The 18,465-nt window shown below is 44.4% G+C and overlaps 1 protein-coding gene across 1 annotated transcript in view; it reads left to right on the forward strand.

The window, feature by feature from the left end:
* Window positions 1-18,188, forward strand: part of SETD5 (SET domain containing 5) — a gene marked incomplete at both ends in the record, with an annotated part of 38,211 nt that extends 20,023 nt beyond the window's left edge. The window contains 9 exons of the mRNA XM_079540172.1: window positions 791-1,033; window positions 4,290-4,419; window positions 5,475-5,728; window positions 7,375-7,431; window positions 8,919-9,365; window positions 11,008-11,294; window positions 14,301-14,434; window positions 17,338-17,411; window positions 17,589-18,188. Coding sequence (XP_079396298.1) covers window positions 791-1,033; window positions 4,290-4,419; window positions 5,475-5,728; window positions 7,375-7,431; window positions 8,919-9,365; window positions 11,008-11,294; window positions 14,301-14,434; window positions 17,338-17,411; window positions 17,589-18,188 — 2,226 coding nt within the window. The remainder of the gene's footprint in view (window positions 1-790; window positions 1,034-4,289; window positions 4,420-5,474; window positions 5,729-7,374; window positions 7,432-8,918; window positions 9,366-11,007; window positions 11,295-14,300; window positions 14,435-17,337; window positions 17,412-17,588) is intronic.
* Between the last annotated feature and the right edge of the window lie 277 nt (window positions 18,189-18,465).

An 18,465-nucleotide genomic window follows, 5' to 3' on the forward strand; every position in this document is an offset into this window, starting at 1 on the left:
TCAGTGTATTGAAAGCAAGGAGGAAAAGGCTGTCAGCCAAGAATTTTATATTAAATCAAACCAGCACAGAGGTGAAGTGAGACTTACTTTAAAAAAAAAAACAAAATAAAGCCACCAGAATTAACTATAGGTTACTGCATCCTGCAAAGGGTAGTAGAGGTTCTCTTGTGTATGCTGCCAAGAGGATGAAGAGAGAAAAGTTGAGCCATTATGTAGTAAGAGTTAGGCAGAATATAAGTTTAGAATAGCATAGCAGTGTATTGGGTATGGAGATCAGTGGCAGCATCTTTTATGGATGGGGGGATGGCAGGATGGGGGATATTTGTTTAGAACAAAATGGAATAGGTTAGCTTTCAGCTTGGCAGAACTGAAGACTGAGAGGGAAATGTGACTGCAGACTAAAATGTGCAAGCTGGGAGAAGTTTTTCAGGGAAATGAGAATTTGCAGAAGGTAGAATGTACTGGGAACAAATAAATAGCTATGAATACAGTTAGGCTTGCAGCTAGAAACTGGCTTAGAACAAGGCAGTCAAATTCTAGGCGAACCTTCTAATAGCATTAATTAAGGTAAAATTGAGCTACTCCTACAAAACAGGATTAATGCTGTGCCTGCAGTAGATAAGAATTGTAACTGATGCAGCAAAGTTGTGGCTGTTTTCTTTCCTGTTGAGGAATGTAAGGAGGTTTTAGCATACGAGCTGACCCCAAGATTGCTTTCCTATGTGCCTTTGTGCCATATCACCTTTCCTTTCTCTGTGCTAGTTGCACTGACGTGTGTTTTCTCCTTCAGTATCTTGTTACGGAATGGCTGAATGACAAGGCAGAAAAGCAGGAGTGCCCTATTGAATGCCCTCTGCGCATTACTACAGACCCAACAGTTTTGGCAACAACTCTAAATATGTTGCCAGGTCTCATCCACTCCCCGCTAATTTGTACCACACCTAAACACTACATTCGTTTTGGATCACCTTTCAACCCTGAGAGGCGTCGAAGGCCCTTTCTGTTGGATGGAATTTACAGCTCCTGTAAAAAGGTATGTTTGCTCATGTCTTACTCTGGGGGCTGTATACTCATCATGCTATTGCTGGCACAATTGTAAATCTGCCCTGTTCTCTTTGAGCCTGTTTCCATGTATTCCTGCTGAGCTGGCTTTGTCCGGTGTCTTGAGGCAGTCTGTAAGTGGTGACTGCTGACCCTCTCCTGCCCAGGGTTCAAGTCTTCATCCTTGCTTTCTACTGTAGCAGAAGTGTTCTGTGATCCCCTTTGAAACATTTATTTTTGCATTTATAGTGGGTGTTTATTATCTGGCATATGTAATTTGAGGGGTTTAATTGTTGCCTTTAGAATGCATTTCCTCACTTCTTTCACAGTCAGAAGATGGTTGGCGCTGTGGGGACAGGACAGTGTTCCAGAGCACCTTGGGAATACAGTGCTTCAGTCAGGTTCTGTCTCTTTGGAGAGCCTGTGTTATTTAGCAGAGCCTTTTCACAAGAGCAAGCCCACGGCTCTCTTTTTGGGATCACAAAATAGCTGTCTGTTTGTGGCCCTGTAGGAAACCTAAGCTGAGCCCAGCTGAGTACTTTGTTTCTCCAGAGGTGGTATGTGGCCAGCAAATGCTAGCATTTACCCATCTGCAGGGAAACAGTAGTTCAGTCACATTTCTTTCTGAATCCATCTTGCCTGTCACCTGTCAGCTTTGCTCAGAGGCTTTTCCAGTTCCTGTATAACTAATTACCTGAGAGCAGCTTTATGGAAATCCTCTCTGATCTTGCAGTCTTGGTAGTTCTCAAGCACGTCCTACTTTCCTTGCCCTCTTTTGGGGGAGTTATTCCAAAGAGCAGTTTTGGACTTCACTATTCTCACCTCCTGCCAGTTTGTTGCCTTACTCTAACACATGCTTAGGGAAAAAAAAAAAGTCTCATTATTTCCTTCGTAGATATAGCTCTGATGGTTCATATATACTCATGGGAACAAAGTCCTGTTTGCTTCTGTGGGCAATCTTCCCATGCATCTTTTGTTACCTTTGGCTATTTTCTAGTCATACAGTAGTTGTGACTGCTTGGGAGAGAATGGAATAGTCTCACTATGGACTTCTTTCATTTGCTCCACGTCTTTTTGAAGTCAGTGAACGTTGTTTTGCAGCTCAGGCATTCTCAGTGCTGAATAAAGCATAAAGCTACTTTGTGTCACGTAGCCTATACCTATTTGTGTTTCGCACTATGACAACTGAATTTTCTTTTGACGGGTTGATTTAGACCTGTTCAGTCTGTGATTTACCACGTTTGTTAGAAAAAAATCTATATTTTTTTTCAGGGCCATAATTTTAGAAGTGATTGTTTCTGGCTTTGTATGGTATTTTCTTCTAGTCTGTATTGAGCTGTGTCCTTTTTTTTCCCATCCATTTCCCACTTTGCTAAGAAAATGTTGAATGCTGTCTTCTAGCATGTTCTTGTTCCTCCTAGGCTGGCATCATCTGAAAACTTAAGCACACTGCCTGTTCTGTTACCTAAATAATTAGTGAAGAATTGCAGGATTCAGTTTCCAGAACCTATGTTGCAGATTTTTTAATAGATTTCTACTTTCTGAAATAAAATAATTTATAACTGCTCTAATAAGGATTTTCATCTCCTTTATAGGAGTTCCCCAGTTTTTCCACAGAAAAGACTGCTTGCTAGCAGTTGGTGTTTTTATCACTGCTACTGACAGCCTGGAGATGTAGGAAGTAGTCTGCTTCTTGTGCTCAGGAATGTTCAGAAAGCTCTCACAAGGAAGACCTCCTTTTCAGCTAGCTAAGGTTTAGAAATGGTCCAGAACTTGATGATGATATTACTCTCCCATGATCTGATCTTTGTTGTTGCTTCTTGATTATTCAGTCAGGAATGATGATTTGTAAAGGTTGCTCAAATAGATCACGTGTATTTTCCTGGATTGTCTGTAGGCTTCTTCTTTAATCTACAGAGAACTGTGCCGAAAAACTAAGCTGATCTCAGCTTGTGTCCAAAGCGTGCCAATGTCTGTACCTTCCCTGTACCAGGGAAACTGAACTGTGTAACATGTTCACATTCATCACACGTACAGTGACTTGGCTGGCAGATCAGACGCCACATTTGAGGTAGCAGAGCTCCACAATGACTGGCTGGCACTCCACACTCCTTGTAGTGGCTGCAGTGTAATTCACTGAGATAGATTTGAACAAAGAAAGTGTCTGCTGCACGGTAATGAAGGCCATCAGAATAGATCCTGTTACCTGCTCTTCACCTCTGCTTTAAAGTTGTTTCACTTGGAGGGTTGTGACCACAGAGTTTCTGACACGCTTCCACGATAGCTTGAGGAACCATGCACTATGTGTGTGTAACTCTGATAAGACACCTTGCTGATGCACAGAAGAAACTGCGTTACTGGAAAGCAAAGTTACGGTCTTAAACCTTTCTCTGAGCATAAAAGACTTGTGAAGTGAATCTCTTGGGTAATTTGGCTCCTGTCATTTGGCTGAATTAGCTTTTTGTTTTCCATTTTGTATTTATTTTTTATAATAAAGTAACTGAAGGTTTCCTGCCTGCCATCAGGAGTTAGTTTGGATCAAGACATGCAGTTAGCAAAGCCACTGTAACAGCTCATTTGATGAGTCTTCAAGTTCACATCCATGTTCTAAAGACCACCGTGATTTTTATCTCTTTTATTAGTAGCTGAAGAAAAGATGCCTTTTTTTTTTTTTTTTTTTTTTTTTTTTTTTTTTTCTCTTGTTCCAACCCCCTTGAAAACTGCTGCTTGTGTTTTATCAGATGTTTTTGTTCTTTTTCTCTGCCTGGAAGCAAGCACAGTCCTGGAAGAACTATGTGACTAAGCTCAGCCATTTCTCAGAGGAATTGTTAGAGCAGAATCTATTAGGCTCTAATATGCCTTAGTGAGGCAGTGTGCTCATGCTCCTTAGCAGGAAACAAGTTTTTTGCAAAAAACAAGGTTTTAAGATATCTTAACAGACAACTCATTTTTATTAATGAAGCTTGTTTCTAATAGATCTTGGCTGCCAGCTATTCTAATTTTATTTATAATTTGTTTGTTTGTTTTTTACTTTTGTTATTATTGAAGACTTGTCCCTAGTATACATTTCGTCAGAAGCACGTAGTCTGATCCATCACAGTAGCTGTTAGTATGTGTGAAGAAGGTAATCTCAGTGTTCTGAGCAGTGTGCCCCACTGCACATAGTGTAGGAGTTGAAGTACATCCTGCAGGATTGCACAGAAAGTACTGGAGGGGTTGCACGTTTATGTAGTCTCGTTCTGTTTCAGCGCTGGATCAAACAAGCCCTGGAAGAGGGGATGACTCAGACCTCACCAGCTCCACAAGAGAACAGAACCCAATGTCTGTACCAAAGTAACGAGAACAGCAGTTCTTCCAGCATCTGCAAAGATGACACAGGTGAGTGCTGAGCACCATGAGGGCACTTGAGTGAAGCGGGGGAAGCTGCTGAATAACAAAGGCAGTTGTACAGGTTGGCATCTTAATGTGTACTGCTGCTTCGTGGTGCATCTTTCTGACAGATGAGAATGTTCCTTTGCCATTCATTCAGGTTTCTGTAGACATTCTAGCTTTGAGCATCGTGTGTTAAATTTCTCAGTATTTTCCTATGAAAAGACAATCACTTTATCTTGCATCATTGACCCCAGTGTCATGTAATCATTTGTCCAGTGGTAGGAGGGGAAGTACAATTTAATCTCTTTTCAGCAGGATGCTGTTAGATGGACAAAATGTCTGCTGACTATAGAAAGATGCAGCAAAGTCTGAGAGGCGTGTATGTAATGAGCAAATCAATCTCAAAGATGGAGGAGCTCAAATCTGTGAGAAAAGCAGCAGGATGGTTAAGTATTTTGCCTGAATCTTTCTGCGGTGAAAGAGGTTGAGAAGATCCACCTGATCAGTGATAAGTTTTCCAAGAATGACAGGCAGGAAGCTAGATAATATGCAGATAATAAGAAAGTGATTATTGAAAAGTTAAATTACTGAGAAATGACCAGAGCACCAAAACCATTAAAAGCACATCCCTGAGCAATACCTGAGGAAGCAAACAACTGAGCTGCAAGATTTACTTAATTGTTGGGTTTTTGTTGGGTTTTTTTAACTGCACATCAAAAAGGATATTACAGAAAGGGATTAATCTTTTGTGGGAGTAAAATATGTTTGAACTGTATTGATGTTGCATATAGGGTTGAACTTGAACTACTGGGTTCAAGTAATGAAAACTGCTCTCTGTGATTTGTTCATAGCAGTGACACTGATGTTTCCTTCTGACCCTCCTGGCTCCTGTGCCCCTAGCTCCCTCCTGGGCTTCTTTTCTACTAATTGAAATATTTTCTTTCATGACAGTGTTGGAGATTCATGGGCTCCATTTGGGTTGGGAGCAAGGGAAAGGAGATGGTGTGTGATTTGCAGTTGTTCATGGGGCAGTCTTATCCTCAGTTCACTCTGCTTTTCAGACTTGCTGAGTCCCCTGAAGAAATGGAAGTCTCGCTACTTGATGGAGCAGAACGTTAAGAAGCTGCTGAGGCCTCTGTCTCCTGTCACCCCTCCACCTCCCATCCCTTCAGTTCCTGGCTCAGTGAGCCCACAGCTGGCTACGCCCTGCTCATCTGTGCCAGGAGAGGAGGAAAGTCGCAATGGTTATGGTGTGATGTTCTCACCAATTCCTTCTCTGGCTGCTAGTCGCTGCAATACTCCACTACAGTTTGAGGTAAATCCAACTGGAGGCTCAAAATGCCAAAAAGAGAGGAACTGGAAGATATGCCACAGAGGTAGCACTAGACACACCTTCCTTTTTGAGTATGCAACTATCTTCCTGAGCAGCATTATGGTGGCACATTCAATTACTGCTGCCTTTTTCCTCTACTCCACTTCTGTCTGTAGCAAATTTCTTTCTCCATTAAATTTCAAACCTTGTAGCAGCCCAGCCTCCCCTCACGTCACATCATTAACATTAGATTGGTTTTTTTCTTCATTTCTATGGCTCTATATTTTGCAGGCTCTTCAGTGTTCTTCAGTCATCTTCCCTCCTTCATCTCTCATTGCCCATATGGTTCCCAGTCCTCCATGTCTCTTCCAAAGAATGTAACAGTGCTCCATTTTCCATAGGCTGTCTGACACATCCTCAGCTTCTTTTTCCCTCGACAGATTTTAATCACCCAAAATATGGTAGAAATATTTTACATCACTTTCCCCTGTGTTCTTCATTTCTCCTTTTTCTTGCTGGTGTAGCAAGTCAATACTCTGTGCCTTTGATTTCATGACAGCTTCCTTATGTGCAGAAGTACTGAGCAGGCTGTTTAGCTGGATTTCCTTGCTCTCAGCTCTGAGTGAGAGTTATCTGCCAGGACTTTCCACTTCCATTTTGTGTTGCATTTCTTTATGTGAATAGGAATTGTGCTGTTTGTAGTTTATTTTTAGCTTATAGTATTGCATATTTTCATTTAAAAAACTGAACAAAAAAAAAAGTCTGCTGCTTAGACTCTGCATTTAAAACTATTAAAAATAATTCTGTGCAGAGACAGACTGCTCTATACTGGAGACTCTTTTGCTCCCTCATCTGCTTTGCGAAAAGTCCTTTGTGGTATTTTTAGCTTAGTGTGCTTCTGATTATTTTCTTTGAGAACTCTTTTTTGTAAGATGTCTGAAAGGCATATCTGGGGAGGTCAGCAGGGAAGATTGTGGAGCGCTGAGGAGAGATGAAAGGCTGTTTCAGGCACAGAGCTGGACTGTAAATTGTCCTTACTTCTGCTGTGGTTGAGGTGGCAGATCAGAGCAATACTGCTGTGTACCTCCACAGTCTAATCACTGATTTTCAGTCTCACCTTAGCATGTTGGTTGCAGTGTTAGAAGCCTGTATTGCACTATGTTTCTGTGTGCTTGCCCCATTTACCTTCTTTCCCTCTAGACCATAGGCAGCTTTGTTCGAATTTCCTCATTTCTCTAAATGCAGCTCTCTCATAACAAGTCTATTGTAATGTCACGTCTGTTTCATTCTGTTCTTCATTCTAACTTGAGAGAGTATGTCTCACAAAATAAACTCATCCAAAGGTTTGTACTTTAGTCCTGTGGCTGTATAGCATGGTGGGAAGGAAACAACAGTGATTCTTTTATTGGTTTACAAGCCTCCTCGAGTGAGCAGGTGATGATCTACTGCTGGCTTGCTGGGAAATGATAGGATCATAGAACCACAGAAACCACTGAACTTGACAGAGTTAGCATTAAATGTGGGCCAGTTCCTGGATAGCCTTTGCTTAGAGTAGCCACTGTTAACCTCTGTGCTTGTTTTTAATTGACTTCATTTTGCTTCTGGGCTGCTTAGCTATGTGAATAACAAGATGCTTTCCCTCCCTTCAGAACGTATCCTCCCCTGAGAGTTCCCCTGCGCATAGACCCGAGTCCATGTCACCTGAGGTGGGTATCACTGCCTCGGTTGTGTTTGTGATGAAGAGCGTGTGTGCTGGTGTTTATTTGAGGCTTCAGTGAGATGGGAGGGATGAGAAGTTTGGGCTGTTGGGGACAAGGGTGGAGCGTTAGTTGCGATAAGACTGAGCAGGTTTTTCAGGATTATCGCAAGAGAGAAAACAAAGCAAAATGAAATTAACTGAAGACTGGAATTTATTATTCGTTTGTTGACGTTGGTAGGAAACAGATCATGTAAAGACCCGGTATACCTCAGTTCTGAGATGTAGGCAAGAGGTGTGAGGTTGGAAATAGCATCAGCCCCAGCCCAGGAAACAAGTGCTGTGTGATACTTACTAAGCAGCAGCAAAAGGACACCTGGGGAAGAAATAGGAAAGCGTTGGCTGGTTATTTAGACTAGCTTGTGGAGGCAGGGTAGGGGCACCTGACCTGCCCTTTTCAGCCTTGATTTACGTCTTGTTCACTTGCAGTCTTAAAACTTGAGAGTTGAGGAGGCATGAGATACTAGTACTTTATTTAGCTGCTGGCCTGTTGTGAAACATGAGGTGAAGTAGTCTGAAACTGTGTGGAAAATACACATTCATCTCTAATGTGGCAGCTTACTGGGGCTGTAATACAAGGGGAAAAATATTTCAACAGCTGCAGTGGGACAGATCTGGTGCCTGGTGCTGCTGTGTTTTGGCTAAGCACTGTAGTCCTGCAAAGAGCATGGAGTCGTGTCAGTTATGTTCATTGTCTGAGGTCCTGACAACACGGTGAAGGAGAGCATCATTTATTCCTTTGCCTGGGAGGTTTTTTGGCACTTAAAGTAGTACAATGGATATACCATTGTGTCAGCCCCTGTGTTCAGAAACTGTGACAGTGCAAAGATGACGCCGTTACGCCTTTGTTAGAGAATGTAAAACGTGGAAACGCAGTATAAATTTAATGAATGGACTATTGTTAGAGATTGCTGAGAAAGAGATGTGAAAACAAATGCTTTGGGGATTCTGGGCATCATATTGTTAGGGAGTCGATGGTGGTTGACTTAGGGCATTCAAGAACTTGGCCAATAAAACAGCAGATGGACACCAAATCTCTTCTGTTTTTCCTGAGAGCGAAGCTAGCTAGCATGAACTGTTATTGTCAGCTTGGGGACATTTCGGGTGATCAAAGATGCTTTTTTTTCCCTTCATTGACTGGACAGGGGATAATGCTGAGTCTTGCCCTCTGCTGCATTAAGACTTTTAAAGGGAGAAAGGGCATCTTGTACTAGGCAGCTAAACTGGATTACTATTTAGTGCCGGTCATTCCCTTCTAGAACAAACAGAACAGTGCAGCACAGTGTCAAGAGGGTGATTAAAAACAAAAAGCTGGAAAGCAGGAAGTCCGCATAGTACAGAATGTTTTCTGACTGAAGTTTCTCTCCCCATCCCTGCCTGATCCTGATCCTTTTCCTGACTTCCCACCCCATCCTGTGGCCTTCCTGGATTTTGTAGCTCTGCCTCCGATCTGACGTGGATTCCAGTGCAAACACCTGCCCGGAACGGCCGTCGCTGCTCAGCTTTGGATCCTCTGATCTGGCTCCACAACCTTCCATAAACTCTACTTCAGAGACAAACTTCCCAGGAAAAAGTGGGGAAGCACAGATGCTGCTACGAAGCTCTGATCAGGCTTTTCGGACAGAGTTTAATTTAATGTATGCCTTTTCCCCATTGAACGCTATGCCACGTGTGGATGGCTTGTTGCGGGGATCTGCGTGTCTGGGAGACAGGAAGCCAGTGAATTCAGAAGCAGGATGCTGCAGCTCTCCTTCTGAAGGATATTTCAGCAGACATGAGTCAGGACTGCTTAAAGAGGCAGCGCATGGATCCATGTCTCCCTGCGGCGAGAGGGCTTGTGAAGGCGTCCGATCTGCTCCCCAGAACCCACCACAAAGGAAGAAGGCGAGTATTCTTGTATGAGAGATGCTGGGACTACAGAAATTCTTTCACCGTGGGGAAGGCATGCAGGGAAAAATGAAGCTTTTTTTTTAATTCTTCTTCTTTTTTTTTAATGGAATATAACTAAAATAAACTTGGCAAGTAATCCAGGTGTCCAGTACCTGGGCAGAATCAGTAAAGTCGTTAAAAGAGAGGGAGTGACCATTTAGACAAGATCCTGGTGTGAGAGTTGATGTGACCGACTCACATCAGAAATACCTTTTCTGGGGAGCACAGAAAGGGAAATGTGGTGCTGGTAGCCTTCATAAACAGCTGTTAAAAAGAGGCAAGAGCCAGAGTAATAACAAAGTGCAACTTGTTTCATTGGTGGAGGCATTACTTGGAAGGAGAGCCCAACATTTAGAAAGAAAATATGGGCTGTTTGCTGGGAAGGCTTAATAATATGGGAAGGTAGCAGCATCGCAGGAAAAGTAAGTGAAGATTCTTAATAAATTTTAGCACTTTGAAACTAGAAGCATGGGAGTATTGTTTAATACAAAGTGAGTGAGTACTGGTTTCTAGTAGTAAGCCAGTGATCCACAGGGGGCTAAAACTGAGTAGAAATGATAATCAGGCATTGCTGTGATAAAAACAGATACTGATAGGACAGATAAACGTACACTTGTGCAGATATTTATCAGTGTCTTACCCTGTGCTCAGACTTTGCTGGCAAATTGGCAAGTTGGGTCAAGTGTCCACGTGTCTGGAAGATCTTTTTTATGGTTGGTTGGTTTTTCGGTTACGCTTATCTTAAAAATTTCATCCATTGAGTTACTTCTGGAAATACCCTGTTCAGCAGTTTAACATTGTAAAGACTTGTATGCAGACATTGAACTGTAGTTGTTAAATTCTTCAGCAGTTTCCTTCTGCAAGTCTTTCATGAGGCACTGTGCCTCATCATAAGGGGAGGCATGCAGAAAGGTAAGCGCTCAGCTGGAAATACCTGTGTGGTTTTGGTCTTGCTGTCCTGTGTTGCAAGACAGCATCATGGGATACTTTAGTCTGTGCCTTTTACAAATCTGAGACTGATTTGCACAAAACATAAACCATCTCTATTAGAGGAATATAATTTACTTAAGTGATAATGTTGGAAGTGTGCAACACTGAGTGGTGAGCCACCATAGTGTGAACTGCTCTAAGCAGGCTGGAATTCTGTGCTGAGCTCTGCCAATCACAGGTCCCCCACGCAGTTCAGTGTGGCTGAAATGGTGAACAGAACTCTCTGAAAATCAGTTCAGTGAAGAAGGCTCTTATTCTCAGGTTTCTGAGACGTACAGGTGTACAGATCTGCATTGTGTTATGTCACGAAGTGACCATGGAGTGGTGAAGGAGGTGAGAAGCAGTATGAAATTTCAGAAGCAAACCAGCCATATATTTCTTGTGAAGTACCAGTTGTAAATGTGGGTAAGTGGGGCAGTGGTCCAAATTTGCATCATTTAGCTCTTTCTCCAGATTGCCTGCAGATCCAGGAGGATTTATAATCCCAATGTAACTTGTAAAGTTTCATCTGCAAAGAGAAACAATTCTTGAAATGATGTGTAGGCGTGTTCTTTCCCCTCACCTTGTCCCTTGCTTTCCCTGACTCATAGCTGTACTTTCCTTGCAGGTATCTCTGCTGGAATACCGCAAGAGGAAGCAGGAAGCCAAGGAGGGAGGCGATTCGGTGCGCTGCGCAGGGACTCCTACCCGGCAGGGCAGCAGCGGTTCTGGGACTGACACAGATGCCAGCAGCCTGCCAGGCTCTGTAGTACGAACCCCGTCCTCCCCACAAAGTGGCTTCTCCCCTTCTCATCCTTCCCTGCCTCACGTAGAGGACATCAGCCCACCAGACTCAAGGGGGACTAGTTCCTCAACATCACTCTGCAAATCCCAGGAGAACATCAGCAGCAGGTGGTGAGTGTTATCCCTCCAAGCAAGGCTCAGACTGCTCTGCAGAGATGAACCAGACTCGGGGGGGAGGGAGCAGGGCATTTCTGTTGTCCTGTAACTGCAGTGGGACGGATTCTGTTGGGTGTCTTGGCATAGTTCTCTTTCTTAATTGTTATACTGAAGAATACCAGCAGCCTTCTCAGCATGCCCTTTGGTTCTTAGTTTAGATATCAAAAATCTGCCTTGCAAGATGAAGTCAAACAGTTCTCTCTTCCACCAGTTTCCTTTTAAGGGCCTAAGTTTGAAGGACTTAACTTGTAATGAGAATTTAATCTAGGTCTAGGTTAAAAGGTCTTTTGTTGTTGAATTTCCACTCTTTTAGATGTACGTGATACAAGGTTGTTTTTTTCAGAAGGGGAAAGCTGGTGGAGCCCTCCACAGCCTCGCGTTGGTGTGAAAAGCAGGGACAGTGGAACAGCCTCAGCTTTCCTGTGCCTTGCACAAATAGCTTTGAAGTGCAGTTACCAGGCTGCAGTTAGTTTGCCCAAAGTGTAAAAAAACCTCCCTGCTGTGTTACTGTGTGAAGATTTAACATGGGGAAATGCTAGTTTTCAAAGACTTTTAATAGTGATGCCTGATCACTACAATGAAGCACTGCTGTGCTGAAATGCAGAGTATTGAGTTGTAGTCTGTGCACATGGTCTGTATACGTGGTGATGGTTGGAATTTAGAGTGTTCTGCTCACTGGAGTGCTGCAGTGCAGTGGCTTTGCTGCCTTTTCTTCATGGTCTGTCTGTGGAGAGTGCAGGTGTAAAGGCAGGCCATGGGTAGCACTCACATGGCACAGGTGCACCTGTGTCACTGCGTGTGCCGTGGCAGGGGCTGGGAAGGGAGAAGAGGCTGAGCAGTGCTGAAGACTGCAGGAAGCGTGAGGTTGATAGTATCTGAGAAACACTGGTTTGGATGACTTTACATCATAAGATGTGCTTTCTTCCTTTTTACAGACCTTCCCCACCCCAAATATCCAGACTCTTCCAGTGAAAATTTCAGAGAAATAATTGATCTTGTGATAGCAGTCTGTCTGTCTTCTGCCAGGTGTCGGACTGACAGCAGCTGGGAGTCAGCCGATGATTAGTTCATGATTACTTTGTGCAAGTGCTGTTATCACCTGCCCTTTTCCTCCCATGCCACTTCTTTCTGCCAGCAAAAAGAGAAATCCAGCTGAATGAGAAAAAAATCTTAGTTGGAGATGAAGTGCCTGTGGTGACCTTGCCCCAGTGTGGGGCTTTCTGTTCTGTTTGCTTCATCGGCTCCTCCTCAGCAGATGCTCTGGCTTCAGTTTATCACACGATTTCAAGAGTTGTGGGATTCAATATGGTATTGTCATAGGACTCTGAGTGTAAAAGTTGAAGCCGTGCTGATGTGTTTTGAAATAGGATTAAGCACCTGTGCTGCCTTTTTTTTTTAATCCCTGTTCTTCTGTCTTCTAGTGGGCAAGGCCCCTTAGGGTCTTATGGTCCCCCTCCACTTCACAAAGAAACAGGTATTAGAAGCTGCGTGTTACAGAGTTAAACTTGAGATCCAGTCTCACCTTCAGCTCAGGGCACTTACATTTCTGATACATTTCCAGACATTCACACTAGTGTAATACAAGGGACAGAAGAAAATGGTGGGATCTAAAACTTCATGCCTTGATTTTCATTTGTCCAGATTTTTGCTGAATTCTGCACTATTTGCCAACAGCTTTCATTTAAAAAAAATTAAGTTTCTGTCTCTTTCAGTTGCCAAGACACAGCCATCACAATGTAAACAGATGTGCTGCTGCCCAGTAAACCCAGCCTTGCAGAAAACTGTCTCCAGCAAAACAATAGCAGCAACGAAGGTGTGAATTCACCCCCTCACCCCATTCACCTCCATGAGGTGTGAACTGTGGCCCCTTCTCCCTTCTGCTTCAGTGAGGGGTGAACTTCAATAGCTGGGCTATTAAATAAATTTTTAAAAGCTAATGTAAAGCACAGTCTTTAATATATCTTTACAAATATGAAATACAGGACATACATTCTTAGACTGCATATTTGCATGATATGCAGTGTGTTTGATGTAATGTTTGAAGATAATTATATAACGTTGGGGCATTTTTAAGGCACACATTTTTCAGTGTCTGGGATAAGGCATCATGAATCCCTGATGGAAGTGCTACTATTTTACAGGTTAAAACACATGCCTTTAAAGAGGTTTGGATGGTCCAGTGCATGGTAGGTGCGTGGCAGGGATCCGGGCTGTGTCAGTGGCTCTGCTTCTCTGTAGATTGGCTCTAGGAAAGCCACTTCACCTCTGTTTTCCAGCTTTAGACCAAATGCTTGTAACAAATGACTAAATGAGGTCTAGCACCAATGTTGAGACACAAAATAAGTGGGACAAAGTAGCAATAATGGACAGAATGACCATGGTAGCTCTGCTCCAGGAACAGCGCATGATCTGACTACTATGTTGACATTTTATTATCATAAGATACTGGCTTTCCTTCTTTTTAGTTTGAATATAATTAATCTATGTAAATCTAAAATAACTACATGTAATTTTAAGACAACAACAGGTTTTCAGAATGCTGTTGAATCTTGAAACAACTTTCTGGGACAGAGTGTCCTGTAATCAGGTGATCTACTGAGCTGAATGTTTACAGCATCCTTCTGATCAAAGATCTTGTTTTTCTCAGGGCAGCACTATCATAGTAGCCAGTGATGAACAGTCTAAAATTCCACAGGAGCTTATTTGTGTTGCAAAAGCAGAGCAGACTTTTATTATTCCTCCTGTCTTAGAGAGCTGGTATTCTCTGATCCCTCCATTCCACGGTATAGGTTTGCAGCTGCAATAACTTCACATCAGTAAATTTCAGTAGAAATCTTTGAGACTTCAAAGACAAATCTGTCTTGCAATTACACCCAGAGCCCCCAGCCCCTTGTGCGTTGGTCACATTGATCTCAACTGTGTAATAGCAGTCCTCAGCTGTTACTGCTTTTTTTGTTGCAGGATGGTCCCAACGTCAGTGGAGAGGCTTCGAGAGGGCCGAGGTATTCTGGAGAAGGTGCTACGAAGTGGAGCAAAGGTGTCCCAGAGAAATGAATCCTCACCTACCTGCGACAGTGCTGTTGAGAGAGATGCAGGTAAGAGGAGCTTCTGAGTTCCTTGTTGGTGGGGAAATAATGGGCTCAGCTTTGTAAACTTGCCTATGAAGTCGTTTGTACCTTCATCTCCAGCATCACCAGCGCCTGATAAAGGCCTTCTGCAAACCGTACTTTGTTGTTGGATGATATTGCCTGAGCCTGTAAAGCTCTCCTGTTAGACCTGGAAGGTGTCCTGTTCTATCCAGAGTTTGGATTCAAGATCACCTGTATTTTGGCTCTGGCAGTGACAGCTTCTTTGCCCTTGGATAGAGGAGTTAACTGGCACTGCCTCAATTGCACCTGTGTGCTGGGAATATGAGGGTATTGTGGTACCCTGGTACCTTAACAATTCTAGTTGGCTGAACATTTAGATAAATGTACCGTTGCTAAAATGCATGTTTGCTTTAGGCAGGGGTAAGAGCTAATGTAGCTTCCATAGCTTACTTCATCTCTGTTTTGAAGTTACTTGATGCCTTGAGTTGTGATGCTTGTCAGTTCTGTGAGACACACTGATTCACTGAGATGAACCCAGTTCTGCCTTGCTGTTCCTTCCTTCTGTGACTAATGGGTTGTTCTCACTGAGCAGCACACAGGGTCAGTGAGTGCGTGTGACTTGAGCTGAGCTTACACCCCCCTGGTATCCACTTGAGATTAAAGGTCAGTTGTGACTTCCTGTAAGGTGGGCAGATCACTTCATCATTGCCCGATTTCTTAGCTGTCATGGAGTTATTTGTCTTCTATTTATTTCACAGTCCCCGTTGAATACGACTGCTGTTTTTCCTAACAGGTAGTGCCCTGTGTGTAACCCTGCTCTCCCTAGTGATTTATGATGATGGATCATCATGTTTAAATAACCTAGTCTGTACTGCTACTGATCTCTGCTTCTTCACTGTTGAGAACTATTAAGGGCTCCCTCACTGGCTTGGTTACAGCTTGCTGATGATCTGTTGTAGGGATCTGGATCTCTCTGGAGGATCTCCTTTCAATGCATTTTCTTCATATAGTCTTAAGAGATTTTCCTGGGACTTGTCAAAAATTCCACTGATTTAATGGGACCCAACTGTAATTCTCTTTTGTGTCTTTCTCATTCCAATGGAAGTGGAAAAGAAGCACTTATCACTCCTACTTTGTATCCTTCTTCCTTGTGCAGGTGTTAAGAAATTGTAGAGGGAAGCGTTGGCTTTGTCTTGTTAAGATTGCATGAAGCAAATTCAGGAAAGTTCACAATTTATTCACCTTTTGTAATTCAGACTCTCCAGGTAGCCTTCACTCCCCAAGGATTATTTTGTGCCTAAACACTGCGTCTGGTACCTGCAGCACTGTTTGTGTAATTGGCCTTTTAAGAAACAATTTCTTCTGAAATCTTTAGATTTGTTCTGATTCAACTTCTGATCTCCTGGCTTGAATAGTTAGTCTCTTCTGTGCAACACTGCTTAACAAAACATGTCTTGACTGCAATCTTTGCCTTTCTGCAGTGCGGTACTCAGAATGCCACCCGCAGCAAACAGCTGCTTGGTGCTTGATGTGGTTTCAGGAAATGAAAGGTGGCACAGGATATGTGGTGGAAGCTTCTTGTGTCGGCCTCTGTGCAGGTCTTGTGCCCAGAGGAGAGATGCCTGAGCCTCAGCAGCAGAGAAGACAATTCCATCCAGGTTCTGTTCGGCTGTGCCAGCAGCCATGATGTAGCACAGGACGACCACAACACAGCCATGGGCACTGCTGGCACTGCTGCTCATGCCAGTGCGTCTGGCAGACAGACAGAGCAGGCTGATGTAGCGTGTCCTGTTTCAGGAGTGAGAGACATCTGTCACGTAAATTTGATACCAACACCAGCACTGTTTCAGCAAGGCATTTCAAACGCTGCTGCTGAGAATCCCTGAGATGCTGCGGATAAACAGCTCCATCTCATCAGGCTGCAACATCAGAAATCTGGTGTGAAATCTTACGGTCCCACTGGCTTCCCTCGCTCCAAAACAAAGCACGATCACCTGCTAAATCCCATGGTTATAGTAGTGGCAACAGAAGAACACACAGGTCAGAGTGACTGGGTCACTTGCTGAACGTATTTCTTGTCTGTCTCAGTTGAGGTTCAGTTATTTGCTGGGACAAAAAAACTCGCCTGCCCTCTAGGATCAGGGCGTTGGAAGGGCTTGCTCTGCTAAGAAAAAGCTTATTCCTTTTTCTCTCTCACGTAGCAGTGATGCATCAGTGTGTACTGTGCTGCTGTTACCCCCCTTCAGTCACATCTTTTCACCATCTTGGGCAGCATTTTCTGAGATTTAAGGGTAAGCTGGTTTGGAGCAGCCCGCTGGCTTGTGAAGCATGTTCCCCAGCATGGCAGCAGAGGTGCAGTCAGCCTGGCAGCGTGGGACTTCAGTCTTGGGCAGTGCCTGGATCTGCCTTTGAGGAGAGCCAGTGGCAGGAGCCTGCTGACAGCCCATCTAAGAAGGGGTAGTTTTATTTCTCCAGCTGTAACTAGCCAGTGAGGATTCCTATGGCCAGAACCGAGTGGAGAGCTGCTGAGTCCTTAGGAACTGTCTTCTGCCTCTTGTGTCCTTCTGGAAAGCCCCAGGAGCACACGCAGCCTGCGTGCTGTCGCTGATGCAGCCATTCAGATAAGCTGGGTCAAGAGAAGTGAGCCTTGCACTAAACCAGAGTCGATGTAAGGGGAGCAGCAGTGCCTAGTGTGTGTGGCTGCTGTGAGTCACATGAATGTTTACAACTGCCTTCTGTTAGGGTTCTTCAGCTTCCAAAAGGCCAATGATGGAGGAGCCGCTCTGGTCTCAGCTGTAGCTGGAGGCAGAACAAGACAGCTGCAGCATGCAGGTGTCACTTGAGAGGGAACTGTGGTGACCTCAGTCCAGGGGTGAAGTGTAACACGTTGCCTGTGCTGTGCATTGCAGATACAGCAGGAGGAGACACTCCAGAAGCCCACAAAGGACCAGCAGTTTACAGTCCTTCTCGATACAGCTACCAGGTAAATTCTGCCATTTGTTATCTGCCCATTCAGAAGTAAAGCTTTAGACAGCATTAGCAGGAAGGAAGCTGTCAGTTATTGCCAGTCCTGATGTACCAAGCAGCTAGAGTATGATGAGGTAGGACATAGGGAACTGTGTCTGATGTCTTTTCCTTTTTCTCCCACCAACATGTTCAGCTCCTGCAGTCTGACAGTCCGCAGGCAGAGTCGCAGACCCTTCTCCAGCAGAGCTCCTCCCCCTACAGAGGACACCTGACTCCTTCTCCTGGCTACAGCTACCGAGCGGCAGCACAGAGGACAGGACACAGCCTCTCCCACAGTTCCTCAGAAACGTCCCTCTCCTCTTCCTCGTACTCCAGCCCTGCCCACTTGGTCTCCACAGACTCCTCTGCCCTGTTTGCAGGGAATTCGGGGTATTACAGCAGCCAGCAGCACTCCGGCAGTGCCAGCAGCAGCCTCCTGAAGAAGAGCTGCCCAGCTGCTGCCAGCCCAGCACAGCAAATGGCTGTGGACTCTCTTTCCTCAGAGTCTGGCTCTCAGCCCTGCACAGGAGCGTCCAGCTCCACCTCAGCCCCCCAAAGCTCCAGGTCACTACAGTCAGACTTGCGGACTATCAGCCTTCCGAGCTCTGGGCAGTCAGTTCTCTACCAGGGCTCCCGGGGGGCGGTGATTTCCAGTGCACAACACTACCCACACCGAGGGGGCAGCAGCGTCCATCAGTACAGACTGCAGCAGATTCAAGGTTCTGGAGTAAAGACTCAAACAGGACTTTCCTAGGGCTGCTTGGACTCCAGGAGGAACAAAACTGCCCACAGCTCCTTCCAGTTACCGCTGGAAGTGGCTCCTGGGCCGGTGTTGGGAGGTCGCACCCGAGGCTGGGTGCCGGGGGTCAGAGGCTGAGGTCTGAATGCACGGGTGAGATTTGTGAGCAGTATTGGCCTCTGGCCTTGCATGAGAAAGCAGATTTCTCTGAGGCAGAGACTGTAGCAAAGCTGTTCCCTGATGTGTGAGTACATTGCAAAAGGAAAAAAAAAAGAAAAAAAAAAAAGAAAAG

This window comes from Tetrao urogallus (assembly GCF_951394365.1).
Source record: "Tetrao urogallus genome assembly, chromosome: 10".
In the NCBI taxonomy this organism is placed as follows: domain Eukaryota; kingdom Metazoa; phylum Chordata; class Aves; order Galliformes; family Phasianidae; genus Tetrao; species Tetrao urogallus.